This window comes from Helianthus annuus, chromosome 14 (genome assembly GCF_002127325.2).
Source record: "Helianthus annuus cultivar XRQ/B chromosome 14, HanXRQr2.0-SUNRISE, whole genome shotgun sequence".
NCBI classification, from domain to species: Eukaryota; Viridiplantae; Streptophyta; class Magnoliopsida; order Asterales; family Asteraceae; genus Helianthus; species Helianthus annuus.
The window spans coordinates 156,589,192-156,612,998 of record NC_035446.2 but is presented as its reverse complement, the minus strand read 5'-3'; the positions used below and the strand labels follow the sequence as shown (position 1 = coordinate 156,612,998).

Here is a 23,807-nt window from a genome sequence, read left to right as displayed (position 1 = left end):
ACCATACATGAACTAACCCTCTTACAATTTCAGCTATATAGCTCATTGTTCTTTCTTTGGGCAACTGTAGATGGCAGCTAATTAGTCTGATCTTTTCTGTAATCTCTCTCTTTCTCTGTTTTATATATATGCACACATATACATGTATTTACAATAGGAATATATGATAAAGGTGTGATCTTTTTCTCATTTTTGGGGACTTTGTTGATGTTTTTTTTGTGGAATGAGGGTTATTTTTTGATGTGGGTGTAGTATAGGTTACTTTGATGGGTTTTTTTTATTAGGACTGTTTTGATGTTGCTCACAAGATGTTTGATGTTTTGCTTGAATGAGTTTTGAGAATTGTCTTTTTTATTTGTTCACTTGAACTTTCATGGTAGTTGGTCAAGATTTAAGTCTCTGAATATCAACTTGTGAATTTGGTGACCAGAAGGTTGCTTAAACTTAGCTGCTAGCATCTATGTTGCTCAAAGTTTTACTTCACTGTTGTTACTGCTTGCTAATATTATTTTTGGGATCTTTGGTATTTTATTAACTGGCAACACAGAAAATAAGATTCTTTTGTGTCTTTTTGGTATATCAGGGTGGTGGTTTTGCTGGTTAATTTCAGTGGGTGTTTCACTAAAGGAGTTAACAATACCATTTTTTTTAAAGGCCAGAGGTAGTATCAGTTTCGTCTATCTTGACATTCAATTCCATCATCAGGAAGGTAGCAGAAATCTCTTTAGAAGCTGCAATTGAAGATGTTAATTCTGATCCAATTGTTCTTAATGGAACCAAGCTAAAAAATCATCCATCATGACTCGATTTCTTAGCATGATGGCGGGTAAACATTTGCTTTATTTTTCATTGTAGTTTTTGTGTGTATACAATTTTAACATAAGAAGTCACTGGCGAAAGAAATACTTTCATTAGATACAATTTCAATTAGACAAATGAAAACAATCTGAACAGATTTGTCTCTCAGGTAATTATGTAATTGATGACTTGTGTTGTTACAGGTTATCTCTTTTTTGACCACATCGCTTCAATCCGATGGGGCACTGAATGTCGATGTGAACGAGTTTCAGACCAATTTGTTGCCATACTCTAGGATTCATTTCATGCTTTCTTCATATGCTCTTTTTATTTCATTAGAATAAGGCTACCAAGCTATCTGTTGCTGAGATAACCAACAGTGCTTTTGAGCCATCGTCTATGATAGCGAAATGTGATCCATGCCATAGGAAGTACATTGTAACTCTTCGCTTATTTGTACCTTCCCAATTTAGCAAGAATTGTTGTACTTTCCATTTTAGACACTTGTACTCTTGTTGTATTCTATTTTCGTTCCAACTTGTAATCCGAGACGATTGATCATAATGAAGACGCAATTATTTTAATCGTATTCATGTGCAAACTTGTAAACATTTTGAATGCTATGTTATGCATGATTCTCGATTCTTAGTTACACAATGATGCTTGATACTCGAAAAACCGACTTATATTGTGTAAATTCGATATTCGAGACCCAATCAATCTATAAATTATGTTAGAAACTAAAAAGAAATGCATAAATCAAACAAGCCCATAACATTAGGCCCCAAAAAACAGAAATTATACAAATGGGCCAATTCTCAACTTTCCATATTTCTTTCACCACCTTAAACCCTAATCTCTCACATATAAATACCACACTCATTCCACCACTTTTCTTTGCCATTTCTCAAAGAATTCTTCTTTCCTCTTGAAAGTGAGTTCCATCTCCTTTCACTTTCTTCCCTTCTTCTTGTTTTTTTTTAATCTTTTCATACTTCCCCATATTGGAGAAATCCTTATGGAATGTCACCAAATGTTTACCAGTTTAACTTTTGATGTTTTCTGTATTAGTGCCGGTTTTTACCTTCATGTACTGATACCGAACAGGACCTAAGGACCAATCTTGGGTTTTTCTTTTACATGTTTTTTTATATTTAATTGTGTCATTTCCATCTTACATTACTAACCATGATCAATTATTAAAATGCCTAACTTAATATCGTCTAACTCTTTATTATATGACTAAACTAATACACTAACCGCTAACAATTTACATTCATGTCGTACCTAACTTCTAACGTTTACATTATACTTTTACATTCATGTCTTGTCTAACTTCTAACAATTTACATTCATGTCGTACCTAACTTCTAACATTTACATTATGATTTTAAATTCATGTCTTTTACTTCTAGTTCATGTTCACGCATCCGTTTGGGCTAATTCGCCAAAACAAATCAAGACACCAAACTAACCAAATCTTTAAAATCTAAAAACTGGATGCAAACTTACACAAAAAACAACACATTTAAAATAAAGCTAAAACAAAAACACAAATTCAAGTAAAGTTTTTAACACACCATCACATCAGCTGTAAAAACAGCATCCAAGTCTAAGGTCTTAAACAAACACCAATACGAAATTCCAAGAAAAGTACCAAAACGCTCAAAAAAACAACTTTCAAGTCTCAAATCAATCGTGTACGCCCTAAACAACTATTGGGGTTAGTGGGGTGACCTTTGAAATTGATGAGGGAAGATCCTTATCCTCCAATGCTACTGCTGCAACGATTATAAAACTTGTGACATCAGTTTGAATCTTGATCGTTTGAGAAAAATGCTTCTTGATTTCAGCGAGCACGGCTGCATAAGAAAGGTAGTTTTTCAGGGTAAAAACATCACCAAGACCCCACCATCTTTACACAATACGGACTTCAGTTTGGGAATTGTTTCCGATTTTGTTAACTCGAGCGATGGGGAAACATAAACACCACCAACAAATTCTTTCACATCCACCAAGAGAAAATCAAAGCCATCTTGATATGTTTTGTACAGTAGCTCAACAGTTTTGTTGTTGGTTTCCTTTTTAGAATCCCGGAATCAGTTAAGTAATTCCAACGGCGGAATGGTACAAGTTACAACTTTCCGTTTTTCCACACCCATTACCCCTGCTAAACCGAGCAACTCTGAGATGTTTTCATCCATGATAAAAAGTTCCGCGCCCAACTTAGTTTTTAACTTTTTAAAGACACAGCCCGCTCCAATCCCGCCAAAGCAAAGACCCTTCGTTTTCTTCTTGCGACCCAACGACACAAGAGGCACCCTTTTGTTTTTTTCTATGATATGTTTTTGCATGGCAAACCAATGAACCTTGTACTGAACATCAAGCATGTTACGATGATCAAAACCATATCCTGATTCGTGTAGGAAATCAGAATCCTTAACATTTTTTCTTTAATTAATCTAATTTCTGAATGGACTACATTCCCTGTCTCCTTAAACCTTAGCCGTCTTTTAAGCTCCAAGAGGCCATCGACGATAATTGTGTCGTCAATTACGAAAAATACGGCTGACTTATACGACCCTGAAAAGAACTGCTTTCGAGACGCTAGGCTGTCAGGAAACGAAATGAACTCAGTGTTAGTAAAATCGCATCCCACCGGATGTATATCTTTCAAAAATGATAAAACTAATTCCTCTACGACACGCTTATCATTTTCATTGACGCTAAACGGGACACACGAATAATCAATCTTTTCTGAATAATTTGAAACCACAAACAGCCTTGATATGTTGAAAAAGGCATCAACAAGCTGCTTTAATCCAACTTGATTGGCTGTAAACGGATCGTATTCTCTTCCTTTTGGGACAACGAGAATTCCAACAGTAGGAGGTTGGGAATCGCACCTTGAATCAAGAACCATAACCTTTGAGATCTTACTATGAAGCCAAATGTTAACATTAAGACATTATTTTGGCAATAATCTGATTCAAGTATGTTAACATCAACAAGTCATCAATCTTTAATGTATAAACAAGTGTGTATAAACTGGTGTGCATATATCTAAAGTAATCAATCTTTTATGTATAAACAAAGGTGCATAGATCTAAATAGATTCAAAATCGAATTAAGTACTCACTGTATTCAAATAAGTTGCATAATGTATGGACCTTTGTTTGTTGATACCAAACATCTATTTAGGCCTCAACAGATATTCAGTCTTCTTTAACAACACTTTATTTTCAACAAAGCTTTATCCTTAGTCAACAGATCTTTGTTCTTCGTTAACATATATTTAGTCTCTTCAACAGCTCTTTGAGTTCTTCAAATAGATACTCTGTTAGTGTTCAATATTTACTATCTTTGGGAGGAGTTGATCTTCATGACTTGTCTTATTCTTGATCAGATTAGTATATTTTGGATTTTGCAATCATTTGTTCTTTTATAGATTCAACAAAATTTATAAGGTCTTCCAACCAGCGTTGCCAACGCAACTGTATCGCCAATATCAACATCATCAACTACAAAAAGCATATCTTCCCTAGGAAGCATAGGCTTATCATGGTCCATCTCCTTGCCAACATCCTTAAGGACAAGGCGAGTTTGCGAATGGATGGACCCAGCTAGGGCTCCTGTGGTATCTAATCCTTCTCCATAGTTTTTTTCTTATTATGGAGCTTAACTTCCTCATCCACAATTACACACTCCCCTCATCCTTAAATCCCCGAAGTGTGAAACCCATGAGCACTATGAATCAGAGATTGAATTTGTAGTATGTAGTATTTCCGTGGCTCAAAGATTGAAAATATACTAGGATCATCTCCCATTGTTTGGTTTCCTGAAACAAAAAACAGATCTATTAAGAATGAAACAAATTTATTTAAAAAGATATCGATCAATCAAAACTAACTAGTTATTGTTCACTAACCTACTATTCTTTACATCTTAGTATCTATCAAATAGAAACCTATAGATCTATCACAAATACAAATAATTAACCAATGTACATACAATCGCTCTTTATTCAAGAAACAAAGTTTCGGTTACTAACCTAAACCTCTTTTCACAATTACAAAAGATGAATACACATAGTCGAAAAACCAGTGAATACTGACAAAACTCAAGCTTATTCAACAAGCTATGGTCTAGATTAGAGTGCGTAGAAAACAACTCTGGGTAGAGCTCCCGCATCTCAGCTTTAAACTCCCAATTAGCCTCGGACCCCTTACGATACTTCCATTACACTGTCACATTCGAAATAGTCTTATTCCTCAACCGTTTCTCTTTCTTGTCTAAAATAAAAACCGGTTCCTCCATTATGTTCAGATTGTCATTCAACCACTATATCGTCTAAGAACACATGTGTCTCATCATCCGCCAGACACTGATTATGCCTTTCCACAACGAAACCTTAAGCATAACCCGATCCAGTATACCGCAAACTCAACTTACCCCACTTGTGGAACCTCATTATGCTTTTCCACGACGAAACCTTAAGCATAACCAAGTGAAAGAAGAAAGAGATTTTTTTTAAAACAATTATCATAATTCCTATAAATTAAAGACTTAAAAGTAGTTATTGTTCAAAATATTCCAAGCTAGAAATAGCCTTATTTCTTTCTCTATAATTCGCTTTCTCTCACTAAGGGCATGTTTGGCTAAGCTTATTTTGGAGCAATTTATAACTTATTGACTTTTTGGAAAAGTAAATAAGTCAGGATGGAGTGACTTATTTACTTTTCCCCCTCACATAATAAGCTAACCCAAACACCTTTTAACTTTTCAAAAAGTAAATAAGTCGATAAGTTGTTAAAATAAGCTTTGCCAAACATGCCCTAAGTCCATATTCCCTCATCCTCCTCCCCCTCTCTCAATAATGGGTTTAAAGGTGTTAACAAATCTAGACATAAGTTTCATACTTATTTACAAAGAAAACATCTTGTTTTGGCCTCATTAAACAAGTACACACATTATCCTCTTGAAAGGGATATGTCATTAAGCCAAAACAAAACAGTCCTTTCTTTTGTCTCCATGGAATAACATGTGTTTTTCTTTGAGATGGATCCCTGACATGGCATGCAAGATTTTGCACATTTATTTTTATCTCTTACATAGCCGATATAAACTATTTACATTTTAGAAAAAGGAATATTAGATTTTAATAATCCCAACTATTCGTCGTTGGCGGCCAATAGTCCCAACTTCACAAATAACCACTGACTATTGACATATTGGTCACCAATGGACCCTAGCTAACAAAACCCTAACACTGTTAGTCCACGGTCGTTGAAAAACCGTTTTTGGCCAGAAAAAAAGTTTGTAAAGGTCTGTTCTAATGTTACAAAGAGGTTTGGGACGAGAATGTTAAGTTTTCCGGCTAAAAAGTTGAGTTTTCCGACCATAAAGAAGTTTTCTGGTGAAAAAAAAGTTTTTCGGCGACTTCAATAATTGGAGCTTTTCCTAGAAAAAGGTTCCTAAAGGTCCTTAATAAGGCTACAAAGAGGTTTGAGACAAAAATGTTGACTTTTCCGGCCAAAAACGTTTTTCCGGCGACCAAAGACTAACGACGTTAGGGTTCTGTTAGTCAGGGTCCATTGGAGGCCAATGTGTTAATAGTTGGGTCTGCCAGTTGTTATTTTTTAAGTTGGGACTGTTGGCGGCCAACGACGAATAGTTTGGATTATTAAAATCCAATATTCCTTAAGAAAATAAAACACATCATTATTTCAATAACATACTATCTAAATACAAAAATAGAACAAGTTAGTTAGAGTATTGTACACATTCATCTTTGGTGACTTTTGGGTTTGACCACTAGACCTTTTTTAGTGGTTCGTTTTGGCCTCTGCATATATATTTGTCTTCTATTGTTTTTGTCTTGTAATAATTTGTTTGGTGTTCTATTAACATGTATATGTGTGTCACTTTTGTTCATTCAAGTTTTGTTTTATTTTTTTATCTTTAGGTTAAAGATTTCTCGGTATAAATTTGAGTTTGTCTACATTTTATGATAACTCGCGCTTTAAATTTGTGTTTGTATGCCTACGTTATACGTCACGTGGCGGCATAAATTCGTGTGTTTTTTTTATTTTCGTTGTCGTTTGCTTATTACTTAGCATCGTTTTAGGACCCTGCCCCGCATCACAAAAGTTAACCATTAGTTTATCCTATAATGCTTAGCTCCAATAGCATTTTTTATTATTTTTTAGGTTTTTATTATACCAATATTTTATTCTTATTTTCATTTTTATAAGTTTGGATCTTTCTTTATTGACGTGGTGTGATGTGTATATAAAATTTTTATATCTAATATTAAATACGAAGTTTTTTTATATCTAATAATTATAATATTATATTGACGTGGAGTGGTGTGTATGTAAAATTTGGTATATTTTTAGCCGTTTTATACACTTGTTCAAGTTTAATATTTATAAAAACAAGATAAATTACTATCACACTACACTTCACGTTGGACAAGTATACTCATCGTTGGTGTAATATAGTGATGGTAAGACACCGAGGTCGTCCAAGGATACATCGAGTTTTAGCACCGAGACTTCATCAGCGTCTAGTCAAACCAAAAGTAAAGGGTTAGAAATGGCTCAAAATAAAAAAAAAATGATGAGATAAATAAAAAGTGAGTAATCGATGATAAGAAAATGGAGGTGTTTAGGATACACTTAGCTCTTGATGCTTTGTTAACTAAATGTTACCATGGGGTAACAAGGGCTCGATTGTCAGACGAGCAATTGCATGTCTCGATGAATAAAGTTTTGTAGTTCTTTGTTAGGGACCCAAGCACAGTCGATCATATTGCTTTGAATCAGCAGGGAAACGCCACGCAAGGTTGGATCAATCCATAATGGTACCACCAATCAACAAATAAAGTATAGACCACTATATTTAGTATTAGTTAATTAGATTGATTGGGGGGTTTAAATTACTTGTGATTATGGTTCTCTTGGTGAGTTGTCAATTCCCCTAAGGTAGTTACTCTTATAAAACCAAGTCCTTTGTGCTTTAATCTTATCGCCACGCATCGGCAATAGCTTACCAACCCAAAGTCCCATTCCAAAACCTTTAACCTCCTTTCAGAGCATCAACATGTTTTAACTCTACATAGATATAGAAAACATAAACAACCCAAGTTAATAGCAATGCGAGATTATTGGTAGATTTTAACGTTTAAGCCGAAAGACTAATGACATAAGTCGGTTGTAACTTTCTGGATAGAAACAGTTTCGTTACCCAGCTTCCTAAAACAATTTTTATAGTTTTAAACACATACTTAGCAAACAAAAACGACTTATATACATCATCTACAACAGGTTATCATCATAAATCAGGTAATACATTAACTAGTTCATCAAGAACCAACATGATTCAAACCAAGATCATGCAAGAATAAAAACCCTAGAAATTTATACAAACATATAAACGATCAAATCACCAAACTAACATGATTCCTAGCAAACTTAACCCATTAGCATCATCATAAGGCATTAAGAACATCAAGAAATCAAAAATACAGCCATGATTTATAAGATTAACAAGGCTAGAATCTAACAAGATGTGTTACCGAAGCAAGGAAGTGATAAGAGCCAATCCTAGCTTGAATCGAAGGAGTTATGGCCTTGTGTTTCGTCGATCAAGAATGAGCAGAGGGAGAGATATCTGAATTCACATATTAGGGTTGTGTTATGGGGACGCATGCATACATACGTACATAAAATAAAGATGGGGCGGTTTGGGTTTGCTTGGGCCACGAGGAAGGGTGGGGCAGTTTAGCTTGGGTTTGTTGTGGGTCGCAAGCAACTTGGGCCACAAGTAGCTTGGGCCACAAGGGGGAAACGTTTGGGTTTCGGTTTCACAAGTTCCGGTTACGCAAATGGGTTGGTTCGTGCAACAAGTTTAGTTTCCGAATAATTTCGTACATAGATTTTGAATAAATAACGTGTATATACATATGATAAGGATCATGAGTGAACAACATCCTTGGTTGTGAACCTTATGAACTAATCTCAACCATCCATTTGTTTTTTTTTATGAAAAGGATAGGATGGTAATTTTACATTTATTTTTTATTAATTCATTATTCTTTCTCTTAAATAATCAGTTACACTTCCTATATTTACGAAATTATGTGATTTTCGTTTACTTTATTCCTTGATTCCTTTCTATCTTGAACAATATTTGCGAAATTCTTCATCTCATCTGTTCAATTCTTAGTTATGAACATCTGATGGAAAACTCAAATACTAATGAATCCCTGAATCAAATATCCAAGACGCAAGATGTAATCCAAGATGCAAAATCTGCTCCCGCCGAAGAACAAAAATTGACCCTGCTTTGCTGCTCTCTTAAGTAATCAAGGTACACAATAATGCACGTAATGGTTTCATCTTTCTCTGATTTGTGTCCGATTGTGTTTAGGTTTCTTGGTTTATCCCTTTTTTTATTCAAGTTGAATCTAGGGTTTGAAGTTCATATTTGGTACAAAAAAGCTTGAATTGTTGAATTTTTTGTGTGTATTAGTTGCTGGATATAAGTTAATCATGTCTTTTTTGTGTAGAATTTGTTTCCGATTAAGTCGATTTCCAGTGTGTCTCTTCTTTCTTCAACCAATAGATGATGTTCTATTTGGTTCCAAAAACTCTTACATTTGGAGCTTATTTTTGTGTTTGATATTCTGGGATTATGATAGATGATGTTCTGTTTTTTGGTATAAAATATTTATGTACTGAGTAGAGGCGTATGTATAAAATGTTTGTGTGAGAAGGGTAAGAAAGAATCTCAACCATTAGATCTTTGATCTAATGGTTGAGATCAATAGGGACCAAATTGTAAAATGTGTTTTATTTTTTTGACTGATTTGAAAATTGTAGGGGTAATAGAGTCTTTTATATCCACTTGAAAATAGAAAACTGTAAATCTAGTCCCTAGAATTTCGAATCCTCTTTCTTCTTCCAGATTTTTCAAACAACAGCTTCAAATAACGATCTATTGCTTCAATTAAAACCCTAACACTTCAAATTTCAACAACCTGTTCGAATAACAGCTTCAACAACGATCGAATCAATGAATATGCTTCAAACTTCAACAATCAGTTCGATTAACAGCTTCTCCAACGACTGTAGCGATTAATTTCAACCTTTCTTCTTCCAAATCTGTGTATTCGAATCCTCCTTTTTCTCCAGATCAAAGATCTTGAATCATCATCATCATCATCAATCCATCTCGAATCATCATCATCGTCAGTTTACATCTCGAATCATCATCATCATCGATACTGCAGATTCATAATTCCTTCATCATCATCATCGATACTGCAGTGTCTTTATATAGTGTTATATGCTTATTGAGTGGTGTTATATAATTATTGAATGGTGTTATATACTTATTGAATGATGTTATATATGTGCTGAATGGTGGTTGCAGTGTTATTCGTAGTGTTTTTTTATAGAGATCTTTAAAATGGTGTTATATACTTATTGAATGGTGTTATATATGTGCTGAATGGTGGTTTGCAGTGTTATTCGTAGTGTTTTTTTATAGAGATCTTTAAAATGGTGTTATATACTTATTGAATGGTGTTATATATGTGTTGAATGGTGGTTGCTGTGTTATTCTTAGTGTTTTTATAGAGATATTTTAAAAAAATCATGTTCCTATAAATAAGGTGGCGGTTGTGGAAAGTTTTGAATTAATTGAATCAATGATAAAATTACTTTTTTACTTTTTTGAATTAATTTAGATTGACGACACATGTCATCTCTACAATATTTCTCACACTTTTCACACTTTTAACTTTTATTACAATAACCTTACCTTGTATATATATATACACACACGTTTAAGTGTATTCGAGTAAATCGTACGACGTGACAAAAATAAAACGTAAATGAACATAAATAATAATCGTGAAAGTGAACAGTGTTAACCTCGAAAAGTACGGATTGTCACATGTGCGTTGCACATGACTAGACTTAACATGTAAAATAAACCTGGTTAGTGCTAAAAGACCTAGGGTGTAATAAGTTTTACAAATAAAAGATTGTGACTGTAATTATTGAAGTTAAAGAGCATATATTACAATTCGGTACAAACATAAAGGACAAAAGTGTATTTTTTTAACGACAAACTTGACAATGTTAAAGATAAATAATATAAATATGTATACTACATCATTCTTGTTGAAAAATGTTAAATAACGTTTGAAGCTAAATAGATAAATTAAATGTCAACTCTAAAAAGAAAGTTATCATTTAACTTTAAAAATCTATACATATAAATTAAATAGTTCAAAAGGGTTAAGTAGTTAAAAAAATCTAAAATATTATTTACGAAACATAAAATCTAAACATGAAGTATATGAAAATGTTAAAAAAAATTTAGAAAAACATTGAAATGAGTAAACTACCAAAATTGTCTATGAGATTTGGCCACTTGCCTAATGCATCCAAAGTACCCACAATTTAACCTTAGTTTTTAAGGGTGTTAGAAAATGGATGGATTTGACAACTTTTGTAAAACCTTAATGGTCCGGTTTAGAAAAAAAAAATTGAACGGACCTAGCAGAAGTACACAGACCTTATAGACGATTTTGGCAGTTTGCTCTGTATTCCCTCTAAAACATGCAAGTTTCATAACAAACTCACGATTTTAAACATCAATCTTATTCATCTTTTTTTTTTAACAACGTAAATTGCATCAAATTTTCCTTCGGCATGGCTCAAACTGTTGAACTTAAAGAGACCAAGTATCATCTTAACTTCATTAGTTATATAAGACCATGTGTAGTGGGACGTTTTTTTTTTAAATTAAAAAAAACGTCTAAAAACGCCCCCAAACCATTACATAGGGCGTTTTTTAAAAAAAATTCAAAAAAACCCCCTTGGCGTGGTTTTAAAAACGTCTTGCCCCCTTCTCCTTGTCCAACCAGTTTTCATCTCCCTTTTTGTTATCCAATAAGATTTTTAGGTGTTTTTTCTTTATTTTATTTAATACCCCAATAATGCCCAATAATGTCCCATCCCCACTACACCCATTTTAGAAAACGCCCAATAATGCCCCTTTGCTGACTGGACCCCCACATGGCGTAAAATGCCATAGGGTGGGGGCATTATCTTCCCCTTCCACTACACATGGTCTAAATGTAACTATATGCGTACAAAATTGTCGTCATCATCATGCTCAGTAAAACATATTTTCAACTATATTTTTAAAATAATACCTTACATCATATGTCTTTTTTTTCAAATCATACGACATTTTGCCCAATGGTATCTTGGTGTGTCAAATGGTGTTACCATCTAGAGGCTGAGGGTTCAAATTCCGCTATGAAGTGTTAAGTAAAATTAGATGTAGATTAGATGATGAGTGTCTATGTTCTAAAAACAAAAGGAAATCAAATCCTATTGAACTACACGTATTTAAAAAAAAAAAAAAAGATCAAAATGTTCGATATCATGTTATATCTAGCTAAACCATTAGTCTAAATTATTACCCCGAAAATTAAGATCAGAACAAGAAGCATCCTTAATCAAGATAATAGACCATCCAGAAACACAAATCCAAGAAAACACAGACATTAATTTGTGGTTATGGAATATCTGTTTGGATACACACAATACCAATAGCTAAAGCTGATTAGAATCTATAGCCAAAATGGTACTTAGATTCATGGGTTTCATGTACTCAGTTGTTCCACTCATAATCTGTTCCACAATAAGTCTGCTTGCCTTCTCAGACGGATGGAATGCATCCCAAAACGCATAAACATCCCTGTTTGGGCATACGTTCGACATTGGGGTACATAGTCCGATCCCATTGTATGGCCCTTGTCCGCAACATGCTATTTTTGCAGTAACAAATCCTACACATAAATTAATCATCCAAAAACAACAAGTCATTTACATAAAAAATAAAAAAAAATAAAAAAAAATAAAAAAAAAACATGTAAAATATATTCTCACAAGTCACAACTAATGTGCATACAAACTTACCATAAGCTCCTGGATTGCTCATGAAATCATTGTGCATTTGCCTTGTGTTTACACCAACAAACACATGACTACCAAGTTCTTGATTAAGACTAGTAAGCATATCGTCTAATTGTGGGTTGAATAAAGATGCAGCGTATTGAAGCTCGGCTACACATTCACCGTTTCTACTATGCTGAGCCAGTTCTGCTGGCACGCACCCTAATGGACCGGTTCCTGTCACTAGCACCCTCCGTGCTCCCAAGTCATAAAGCCTCTGCGCGCATTAATTAAAATGTTTATAAACATATGTTGCTCCATTGTGGCTATATATAAATTTTAAATGCGTACCAATAAAATCTTTCTGTATTCAGATATGATAAAAGGGACATAATCTTGGAGTTTATATTGACGGGAGCGTGCCGATAATGGGACTAAGTAATAGTTATTAACAAAGTCATTGCCACCGAGTGTTACGAGAAAGAGTGCATTGTTTACAAGTTGTTTCGTGTATTCGGGCCCTAAGAGTGCACTAACTCGTTGTTGGTATTGCTTAAAGTAGTCAAGTTGTACTGGTGCCCTTATTATGTTCACCTGAAAAAATATGTTACAAACTTAAATAAAAGTTTATATATAAATTATAGTAGCTAACAAGTATGTGTTAAAATTAATACTAGAAATGAAAAATAAAAAAAAATATACAAATTGGACTCCGGTGTCATTCAATATTCCAACTCCAGCTGATGCAAAGTTGGCACCGCGGAGAAGTTTTTCCCCAGTGAGCTCGGGGCTCAAGTACGGCAATGTGGGTTCAGAGCCGATGCGTTGACCTGTGGTTAAACTCGAGTCAAGTAAATATTCTGAATGATAAGTTAACGGATGGTTAATAACTAAAAAAGGATACTTAACTGATGAGGTCGGGTATGTTGAGGCCATTGGAGAACCGTCCAGTGGCTCGATGACTCGGGTGATCAATACCATAAGGTGGTGCATCCGCTCGGGCAGTGGTAGCCAAGTAATTGTTGTTGCCACTGTCAACTAATGAGTCTCCAAACACGAAAAAAGCACGCGGTGCAGCTTCGGCCTGAGGAGCAAACAGCCCCAATGTGGATAGTAGGTAAAAAGTGAGCACAACATGACTTGTGGAACCAAAAGAGACTGCCATGAGTGAGTTAATTTTAGAAATAGTGAAAACAAAACTTTATGGCCGTGGTTTGTGGATGAAACATATGATGGGGTTTTATAGGGTCATTACTATTGGACAAATTTGAATGGGTTCACTAAATTGTTGGGATAAATAATGGTACTGAAAAGGTGTAAATGAAGCCAAAGTAGTTGTATTTTGTTTTATTGGACGGTTGGTTGGTAAATAATATATCACTATTATTTTAATCGGTGTTTATTTTACCTAACAATAATTACTTTAATTACAAGTTTAAATTTGTTACATATAGTGGGGAAAGAAAGGATTGAAGCCTGGCGCTACAATGGTATTAAAGTGTGATTGAGAGTGGTTTGCTTTTTTTAAAGATTTGCGTAGGCTCTTCTGTTCTTGTCGCGCAGACATTGTTATCTTCAGACTGTTTGTTTTTCTGAATACGTATCATTAAAAAACGTAAGTGCGAGCTCTTCTTAGTGCAGACTTGGCCAGCCACTTCTAAAATCTTCTAAAGTCTACAGAGGATTAAACACTACCACCATCCACCACCACCACCACCACCCACCGCCACCGTCCATCACCACTTCTAAAATATGATTAATTTTTTTCTTTAAGCGTTTGGCAAGTACGTACTGCAAGTCTCGACTGTGAAGGGGCCAGTCATGGCACATGGGAAATGAACAATAAAGTAACGAGATTTAATATTGCCTGTTCAAATATTTGCATGAAAAAAGGGGGCCAGTCATGAGCCTTAATATGGAGAATTGTTACGTCCTTGGAACTTTGTGACGTCTATGCACATGCCAAAACAAAGGACTGAAACTTTGCCTTCAATAACATATCCCTTTCGTTGTTGTAAATAGTTGTTACCAAAAATGATATATCTTTTACAGTTTACTTTTGGATTTTCTAAAGAAATATTGCTTGTGGTTTGTTTTATTTTTATACTACACAACTTATTATTATTATTATTATTATTTTGTTATTTGTAAATACAGGAATGTAGAAAAAAAATATTTATATTAAAGAAAATTTTACACAAAAAGAAAGTGAGGAGGGGTTTTTATATTATAAAGGGTATAAAAAGTGGTTGTGAGTAGAGGTGAGAGAAAATGTTACTGTCCATCTGTATATTTGGGGGGACACTGTTCACCCGTTATAATTTTTTAATATATTTTGAAAGTGGTTGTGAGTGGAAGTTAGAGAAAAATGTAATGATAGTATTATTTAATTGAAAGGAGAGAGAAAAAGTATTTGTTTTTAGTGGAAATATATTGATATAGGAGTTGTTTTTTAGTGGAATGTATGTATAATTTGATGGATTGGATGTGAATGCTCTAAGATTGCATAGATACATGATATCCCTAATTTAAAATTTGAAAATATAAAAGGTTTTACAAAAAAAGTTGACTTAAATATGTTAAAGGGTCAAAGTTAGTTTTTAAGTTCATTTAGAAGTCGTCAAGGGTATATCAAAACATCTGGAACCTCCAAAAATCTTAACTAAAATAAAAATTATTATTTCAACTAGGGTTGACCATATAGGTCTTATCATGTTTAACTAGTTAGAGACGATGCAATTAACACAATTATCAAACAAGAATACGACTTGTTTAACTACTTTATAGTTCATGTATATAACACTCTTGTATGTTTTATATACTAAGAAAAAGAAATAATGGAGCCTAGCCACCTAATTTTAATTATTTTTTTTAAAGGTATAAAAATGATATAGTGTACATTTTGTAAATATGTTATATCGTGTCTTAAACATAATTGTCGGCACTAATTTCAAAAGTATGATTTTTATTAGTCATTTCAGTGTTAGTGTTATTCTGTGTAATTGGAATTAACACAATTGTCAATAGGAATCTAAACTATTTGGGTGAACGGGGCGCCCTCGGGGTGGCGTGCGGTGAGCGAGTTCCCCGCTCGGGAACACCGTCACCGACCCCTCGGGGAGGCTAAGCGGGGGCAGGTCTGCGGCATTGATTCACCGCATAACTTTTCAAACTTTTTGATTTTTTGAACGTTTGGCAACGGCTATTCCTTAAAAAATAAAAAATAAAAATCCAATTTTAACCTATAAATACCCCATTAAATCTAATTTTTTACCACACAAATTTTCAATCTTATTCCTCTAAAATTCTTTCAAATACAACACAAAGCCAAACCGAGCAATGGAGAACCAACCCCGCGAAGCCAAGAAAAAGTCCGTCGGCTCTAACACTAAGGGACGCGGCTCGCAACCGTCTCGTGGTGGTTCGAGCGGTGCAAGTGCACAACCACAACCACAACCACCTTTCGGATATACTACACAACCCCCGTCATTTTACCCACAACCTTCACACCCCTCCTTTTACAACACCCAACCACAACCCCCTTTCGGCTATTTCCAAAATTTGTTATTAATGGATCCTCAAGTCCCCGCCTTCGACCCGTTTGGTTTTCGTTCCCCACAAGTTCCATCTCCACGAGAAAATGTTGAACGTCCTCTACCTATTTACGAGGACGAGGAAATAGTGCCCGAAACTCAAAATTTGGGCGACTATGAAGATGGGCGACGATCAAGATAATGTGAATGAAGATTCCGGCAACGAAGAAGATGACGCTCGGGGTAAAAAGGCAAAAATGGAGCGCCAATCTTGGTCAAAATACCAAGAAGAGGCGTTGGCGAAGGCGTGGGTACATTGCTCTACCGACAAAAAGAAGGGCAATCAACAAACCCGCGAGGGTTTTTGGCGTAGGATTTTAGATCATTATAACGCCACCGTTGGTGGAAGTAACCGGACCGTGCATCAAGTACAGTCTAAATGGCTACCGATGATGACGAAAATAAACCATTTCAACGGCCTATACCAACAAGCGGTAAAAATTATATTTTTTAACGTTGTATATTTTTTAAATTTGTTTACTAAGTTCATATGTTTTTAACACTTGTTATTTTATAACATGTAGGATTGCACACGAGATAGCGTGTGTGACCATCTCGACGTGATGAAAATCGCTTTAAAGGATTTTCAAAATAAATATCTGAGCGGTTTTCAACATGTCGAGGCATGGGAGGTCGTTCGAAAACACGACAAATGGGCCCAAGTCCCATTGTTGGGTGAGGAAGGGGAAGGTTCGGCACAAAAAAGAAAGTCCGTTGACACGGACCCTTCCATACTCGATATGAACGAAGACCCCTCGCCACAAAGAACACAACGGCGAGACAAGCGTCAAGCGACATCGTCCGAGGGCTCGGCTGAGTTGGCGACACAATTCAAAGAGTACACCGCCATGAAAGAAGCGAAGCACGTTAGCTCTATGGAGGCGATTGAATTGAGGAAGAAAAGAGAGTCGGAGGCTCGCGATCTCATGACGGAACAACGCGAGACGATGAGAAACTACGCGCACGATCGAGATATGAAAACATTCCTCAAGCCGCACGACGATGCTCCGCCGGAAATGTTGTCGTTCATCCTCGCCCGAAAGCGCGAGATCGCTAACAAGTACGGGTGGCCGTGCAATTTCTAAAATTTTTATGTAGTATAGCGATGTAATTTTTATTTTATTAAATGAAATATAATTTTTTATTTTATGTAAATTATGTTTTACTTTTTATAAAAAATATTTTCTTAATTAAAAAAACAAGTCCCCCAAGAGAGGAGTGCCGCCATCAAATTGAGGGTGTGGGGGGATGTTAAGTGGGGAGTTAACGTGGCGTGTGCTGATTGGCTGTGGGTAAGAGAGGTCACTCCCCACTTAGAGGAGTGCCCCTTACACCCTAAGGGTGGGGGTATGGTTAATCACTCTAGGGTGATTGAGTGATTCTCTACCCAATAATATTATGCCATGTCAACTCCCCATTCCACTCCCCATTTTGCACTCAAACACTAGGTATGGTTAATCACTCTAGGGTGTTTGAGTGATTCTCACTTTTAGGTGTTGTTTGTTTTTTCAGATGTAAAATGTCTGTAGTCTGCGAACCACATCTGCAGGCATCTGCAAGAGAAGATGTGGCCCAAATGTCTGCAGTCTGCAAGGAGAAGAGGGTTGGTTTTTTTTTTCTTCAAAAACAATTTCAACCACACAACACACACAAGCTCTCTCTCTCTGCTCTCTCTCTCTCTCTAGAAACTCTCTCTCTCTCTACAACCACCACCAACACCGCACCACCTCACCACCTCTGCCACCACTACCGCACCACCTCCGCCATCACACCACCCCCACCCACTCGATCTCTTTCTCCCTCGCTCGAAGGTGACCAGCCGGCCACCAACAGTGGTGGCGGCGTTTGATGGTGATGACGTAGCAGGAGCAACACGCGGCGGCGGCAGCAGCGGTGCCTTGTTCCGACGGGTCTCTCTCTCTCACATGTCTCTCTCTCTCTACAGGTCTCTCTCTCTCTCTACGCTCTCTCTCTCTCACAGATGGGTTTGGTGGTGATGGGTTTGGTGGTGGTGGGTTTTGACGATGGTGGTGGTGGAGGTGGTGGTGGCGGAGGTGGTGCGGTGGTGGTGGCGGAGGTGGTGGTGGCAGGGGAGAAGTTTTTGTGGTGTGAGGTGTTTGGATTAGGTTTTGTGAAGATGTTTGAAGCAAAGGTTCTGAGCTTTTTTTTTAAGATGAAGGAAGCTATTTGTAGATCTGTTTAAAAAAAAAACAAACAGTCTTCAACATCTTATGTCTGCCCGCCTGCAGACATAAGCATTTTGCAGATGTTATAAGCAAAAACAAACAGTACCTTAATTGGTTGTTTTCTCCTATCTCTCTCTCTCCTCCGTCACTCTTCAATCACTTCGGTGATTACACACCGTTTTTAGTCACCTCTCACCCACTCACCGAAACACTTCAACATCAGGGTATGGTCACTGCTCGGTGACTCCCCCTCCCCGCTTAACTCCCCGCAAATCATACCCCCCACCCTAAGTGGTTGTAGCGTGTCATTGGCCATTTTGTGTAGTTTGAATTAATTATGATAATTATTGAGGAATAAAATATATTATTTTTATAATTTAGACAATTAAAATTGGTTTTATTTTTTAATTATAACTCATAGTTTTTATAAACAAAATTAGTAATTTACTCGTTGCGCATTGCGGCAGGGCAATGATTTTTTTTAATAGAAAATTGTAAATTTCTAACATTTCTTCTTTTAACATCTTTCCATCATATTTTAGCTCTTACAAACAATACAGTGTTTTCATAGGAACTACTTTGCACCTGGTCACTAGTTCTGAGAATCTAAGGCCAAAATGGTGCTTAGATTCATCGGATTGAAATAAATGGTCACTAATTCTGAGAATCTAAGGCCAAAATGGTGCTTAGATTCATCGGATGCATGTACTCAGTCGAGCCGGTCATCATTTGTTCAACAATAATCTTGTTGGCTCTTTCCGACGGATGAAAGGGATCCCAAAACGCATACAAATCTCTATTAGCGCACAAGTTCGACAATTGGGTGCATAGGCCAAGCCCATTGTATGGTCCTTGTCCACAACATGCTATCTTTGAGGACACAAATCCTGCACAAACCAAGCCATCATAAGCTAAAAGGCAAGCACACTTATATAACATAATAGAAATGGAAGGTTAATTTACCATAGGCTCTTGGATCACTAATAAAGTCCGAGTGCATTTTCTTTGAGTTCACTTTTATAAATACATGACTGCCTATTTTGCTGTTGAGATCATCCAGCATTTGATAGAGTTGCGGGTTAAATAACTGTGCGGCCCGTTGAAGTTCAGCGGCACATTCACCGTTTTGGCTGCGCTGGGCTAGTTCAGCTGGTACACACCCTAACGGGCCGGTTCCTGTCACAAGAACTCTTCGAGCTCCCAAATTATACAATTTCTGCAATCAAGGTTAAGGTTTATGGTTGAAGAAAAGTAGAAAACTATGTTTAACTGATAAGACTTTAAATGCGTACCATTAGGATCTTTTTGTATTCTGATATAATAAAACGGACATAATTAGGGAGCGCGTATTGTCTTGAGCGAGCTGAGAAGGGGACCAGATAGTAGTTGTTTACAAAGTCATTCCCACCAAGCGTCATAAGAACAAGCGCATTTTTTACAAGCTTTTTGGTCTGGCTCGCTCCTATAAGCCCACTTACTCGTTGTTGGTACTGCCTAAAGTATTCTAGTTGCAACGGCATCCGGATTATATTCGCCTGAAAACATTGATAATTCAATTTAGACAAATGTCACGATTTTAGCTTCTCGATAGAAAATATATAGAATGTAAGTTAGAAAAGAGTCACACGAATTGGGCTCCGGTGTCATTAAGTATTCCAATCCCCGCTGAAGCAAAATTAGCGCCAACGAGTAGCCTTTGGCCCCTTAGTTGTGGATTCAAGTACGGCAATGTGGGCTCCGCCCCCATACGCTGACCTGGCATTATAGAAAATACATATATAAAAAAACTTACAAAGTAAAACCAACTGTACTGAAACAACTATAAAATGGTATAAACACTTGTACATATTTTATGAACTCAACTGATTAGGTCGGGCATGTTGAAGCCATTAGAGAAACGGCCAGTTGGTCTATGTGTAGGATAGTCAATGCCATAAGGAGGCGAGTCAGCACGGGCAGATGTAGCCAAATAGTTGTTGTTTCCGTTGTCGACTAGCGAGTCTCCAAACACAAAAAATGCGCGAGCTGTGACGCTAGGAAAAGTTGTTGCGAGTACCAAAGTTGATAAAATTATGGTGAAGGGGAGACCATAAAATGTAGCAACAGCCATGAATTATTTTGTTGTAATTATTGGCTGGTAATATGTATGATCATAATGTTGTGAAAATATACGTAGGTGATCGATTTATATAATGATCTTTCTGAACTATAATAGTAGATAATTTATGTAACTTTTAGCTTTATCCATGCATCATGTAGCTAGCACAGTTGTAAAGAAGAAGCACCATTAAGGCATTAATTATGCAGCGCGCTTTATACTGGTGGTCAAATATTTTTATTTGGTGCAGTTGTTCGGAAATTAAGTTCGTGCTACAATAACAACAATAATAAAAACAACTATAATAGATGAAATTTATCAGTCTTAACAAATGTAACATTTAATTATAATTTGAGACAACTGTTTTTACCTAAATTCACATAAGTTTAACTGGAATTGATTAAGAAAATAGCCCTTTATTTAGTTTTGGGAGAGATGTTAAACGTGGACATTACCACCCGCGCTCCGCGGGATTTAAAACGTAGATAAAAATAGACAAATCGTGACAGGACATTTTATGTGGCGATAAAAAAATGACGCCACGACGGTGTATTCGAAAGTCACAAAAAAGTTATCAATTCAGTTCGTTATGGTATCGGTAAAAACGAATACCCAGGTGGGTTCAGAATGTAGTTAAATTAACTCACTTATGACGGTAAGTACAAAATTCAGGAAAACATTGCGTTCAGAAGAAAACTAAAAAGAAACGACCAAAAATAAGTAAAAAGAAAAAAAATCTAAAAGTTTAGGGTCTAAATAATAATTGCTATATCGTGCAACGGGAAAAAACTAAAGTCGAGTTTATAAATAGTAATTATCAAAAGGTGTAAGGGAAAGAAAAGAAAAAAATTAAAATTGAGAGTCTAAATAGTAATTATAATAACGTGTAAGGTAAAAAATACCTTATTAAAGTTGAAGGGTTAAACATGTGATAATCAAAGTTGAGGGTTTAAAAATAAAGGAAAGAGAAAATTTATTAAAGTTAAGGGATTAAACATTTTATAATTAAAGTTAAGGGGCTAAAATTGTCTTGATGTGACAACTTAGCCTTTTAATGTTATATGAACCATGACGGACTAATGGTATAACTCACATGTCCAAAATTAACAAATGGAAGCAATACTATTCCACCAATATTTGTGAATTAAAATAAAATAAAATAAAATATATGGACAATATATATGGACAATACGTATGTATATTTTAAATTAATAAGTAATATGTTATGTATAATTAGTTAAAGTTATATTCCTAAATATCAATATGATTTTTTTAATGCTGTTAGGATGACTTTTGACCTGTTTGTTCGCTTTCATTTCACCATAAAAAAATCTAATGATGTATATATTAGGAATTTATTTGACAGTGAGAAGGCCGGCCTTTAATATGGTTGATTGTGATGAGACGAAAATTGTGAAAAGCGGTTAAAGTGAAGTACGTACCACCATAATGAATTCAATGGGTATTGCACTAAATTCACATGCATATATGTACGTTTGTTGAATATTAAACCAATGTGATAAACATCTCGTGAATTATCTTCTTTCAGTTGTGGCCTCTTGGCAATTGGCTTTTTCAACCCCCACCCAATTCTTGATCATCAAGAGTTAATTATCAAATTGTTGGTTTTGGGTAGATTAGGCAATTTATGACAAGACCCGCTAAAACGACATATGGCTAGACACAAAGCTAAATGGGCTTGGGTTTAGGGCAAATGAGCTCAAGTCATAAACGGGTCAACGTGGTAATGGCAGAGTTGAAAACATGCTAACGGGTTCAATGCGCCTAGTGGCCAAACCATAACTTTGTAGTCGGAGGCTATCCTAAGTTTCTCTTCTCGATCTATCGGTTACAACTACCCCTGGGTTCCAGTGTTCCACGTTGGACTCATCTACGACACACATAACTTGCTTAAGTAAGTGATTTAAATGGGTTGAGAAGTCAACAAGAGATGCTTAAGACTCATTTACCAAAATAGGACATAGTTTAGTTATTTTACAAATAATTAAATGCACTATCTTAAATTTCAAATCCTAATTGTATTGGCTTACTGTTAACTTTGACAAAGTGTGTAAAAGTCGTGTCAATATAAAATCATGTTAAACATGTTATGCCATTTATGTTATTGACTTCTTATATTTGACTATGTTAAATGTGTTGCTGTAAGATTAAATATTATTATGTTTAATATTTAATCTATAGCCATCTTAATCATTTACATTATAGAGATCAAAATATATTAGAACCTATTATTTAATTAGTTGGTAATTGTTGATGGACCATATTACCCTTAGTAACTAATTAGGTTTCCTCCTTGGTGCTTATATAAGGAGAGTTATGTGGAGGTTTAGGGGTTACTCAGTTACACAATTACACCACCCCATTAGCCATAACATCATCACGAAACCTCCTCTCCGTAACCGATACCCTTTTCGGTTTCTAAGTCCCCATCATCAGTCAGCACCCTAAGGAGGAACCAGATCAAGATGACAGGCATGTCGAACTCCCTCACTGGATTCTCCTCTGCACTATCTGCTGTGACAGGTATGATTTATATGTTTTCCTTCATGAACAAACAGAACTGAACCAACATGTGGTATCAGAGCATATGTTGATTAGTCAGTTCTGTTTTCGTATCCATAATTCTGGGATTGAAACTTGGAAAACGGAATTTTTTCTTTAAAAACCGTATGAACATAACAGCTGATTTCGAGTTCATCAGGTTGCGACTCGAGATCTTTGTTTTTCGGGAAAAGATTAATTGTTTGTTCACCGTATTAACTGGATTATGTTTTTAACCGAAATCTATTTAGAAAAAATTATTAAAATTCAGGTTTCGGGTTCCAGAATTTTATTTTTTATGATTAGGGTTCATCATGTTCATGTGAAAATTCGAAAATTCTGTTATGATTTGGAATGATTTAGGATTAATGGGTGTTTTTTCCATGTTTGATCTAATTTTATCTTTTAATTTTTATTCGAAACTGTTATTAGATAAACAGTTATTATTTTCGAAATATGTTGATAAAATTAGATCACTTTAAAACAGGAAAGAATATCTCTTAATCCCTTAGATTTCGAATTTTCGGTTATGATATCACAATTAACAGCTGTTAGCAAGGTTGCTACTCGAGACCACGAGGTTGCTACT

The 23,807-nt window shown here is 35.6% G+C and overlaps 2 protein-coding genes across 2 annotated transcripts; both read right to left on the bottom strand.

The window, feature by feature from the left end:
* Positions 1-12,312: 12,312 nt before the first annotated feature.
* Positions 12,313-14,024, bottom strand: LOC110904544 (GDSL esterase/lipase At5g33370). The gene is made up of 5 exons (XM_022150391.2): positions 13,689-14,024; positions 13,482-13,609; positions 13,131-13,373; positions 12,804-13,056; positions 12,313-12,673 (listed from the first exon to the last, which is right to left on the bottom strand). The coding sequence occupies exons 1-5, from the start codon at positions 13,942-13,944 to the stop codon at positions 12,438-12,440; spliced, it is 1,116 nt and encodes a 371-aa protein (XP_022006083.1). The 5' UTR covers positions 13,945-14,024; the 3' UTR covers positions 12,313-12,437.
* Positions 14,025-19,023: 4,999 nt separating this feature from the next.
* LOC110904543 (GDSL esterase/lipase At5g33370) lies at positions 19,024-20,725 on the bottom strand. The gene is made up of 5 exons (XM_022150390.2): positions 20,422-20,725; positions 20,186-20,313; positions 19,851-20,093; positions 19,522-19,774; positions 19,024-19,445 (listed from the first exon to the last, which is right to left on the bottom strand). Exons 1-5 carry the CDS (start codon positions 20,666-20,668, stop codon positions 19,213-19,215), a joined length of 1,104 nt encoding a protein of 367 aa, XP_022006082.1. The 5' UTR covers positions 20,669-20,725; the 3' UTR covers positions 19,024-19,212.
* Between the last annotated feature and the right edge of the window lie 3,082 nt (positions 20,726-23,807).

Excerpts from the sequence above, each read along its gene's own strand:
- LOC110904544 (XM_022150391.2), bottom strand. The coding sequence starts at position 13,944 with ATGGCAGTCTCTTTTGGTTCCACAAGTCATGTTGTGCTCACTTTTTAC. Across the intron at positions 13,610-13,688 it reads CAACATACCCGACCTCATCA|GTCAACGCATCGGCTCTGAA; the intron begins GTTAAGTATCCT and ends GTTTAACCACAG. Across the intron at positions 12,674-12,803 it reads GAGCAATCCAGGAGCTTATG|GATTTGTTACTGCAAAAATA; the intron begins GTAAGTTTGTAT and ends ATTTATGTGTAG.
- LOC110904543 (XM_022150390.2), bottom strand. The coding sequence starts at position 20,668 with ATGGCTGTTGCTACATTTTATGGTCTCCCCTTCACCATAATTTTATCA. Across the intron at positions 20,314-20,421 it reads CAACATGCCCGACCTAATCA|GTCAGCGTATGGGGGCGGAG; the intron begins GTTGAGTTCATA and ends CTATAATGCCAG. Across the intron at positions 20,094-20,185 it reads ATGACACCGGAGCCCAATTC|GCGAATATAATCCGGATGCC; the intron begins GTGTGACTCTTT and ends CAATGTTTTCAG.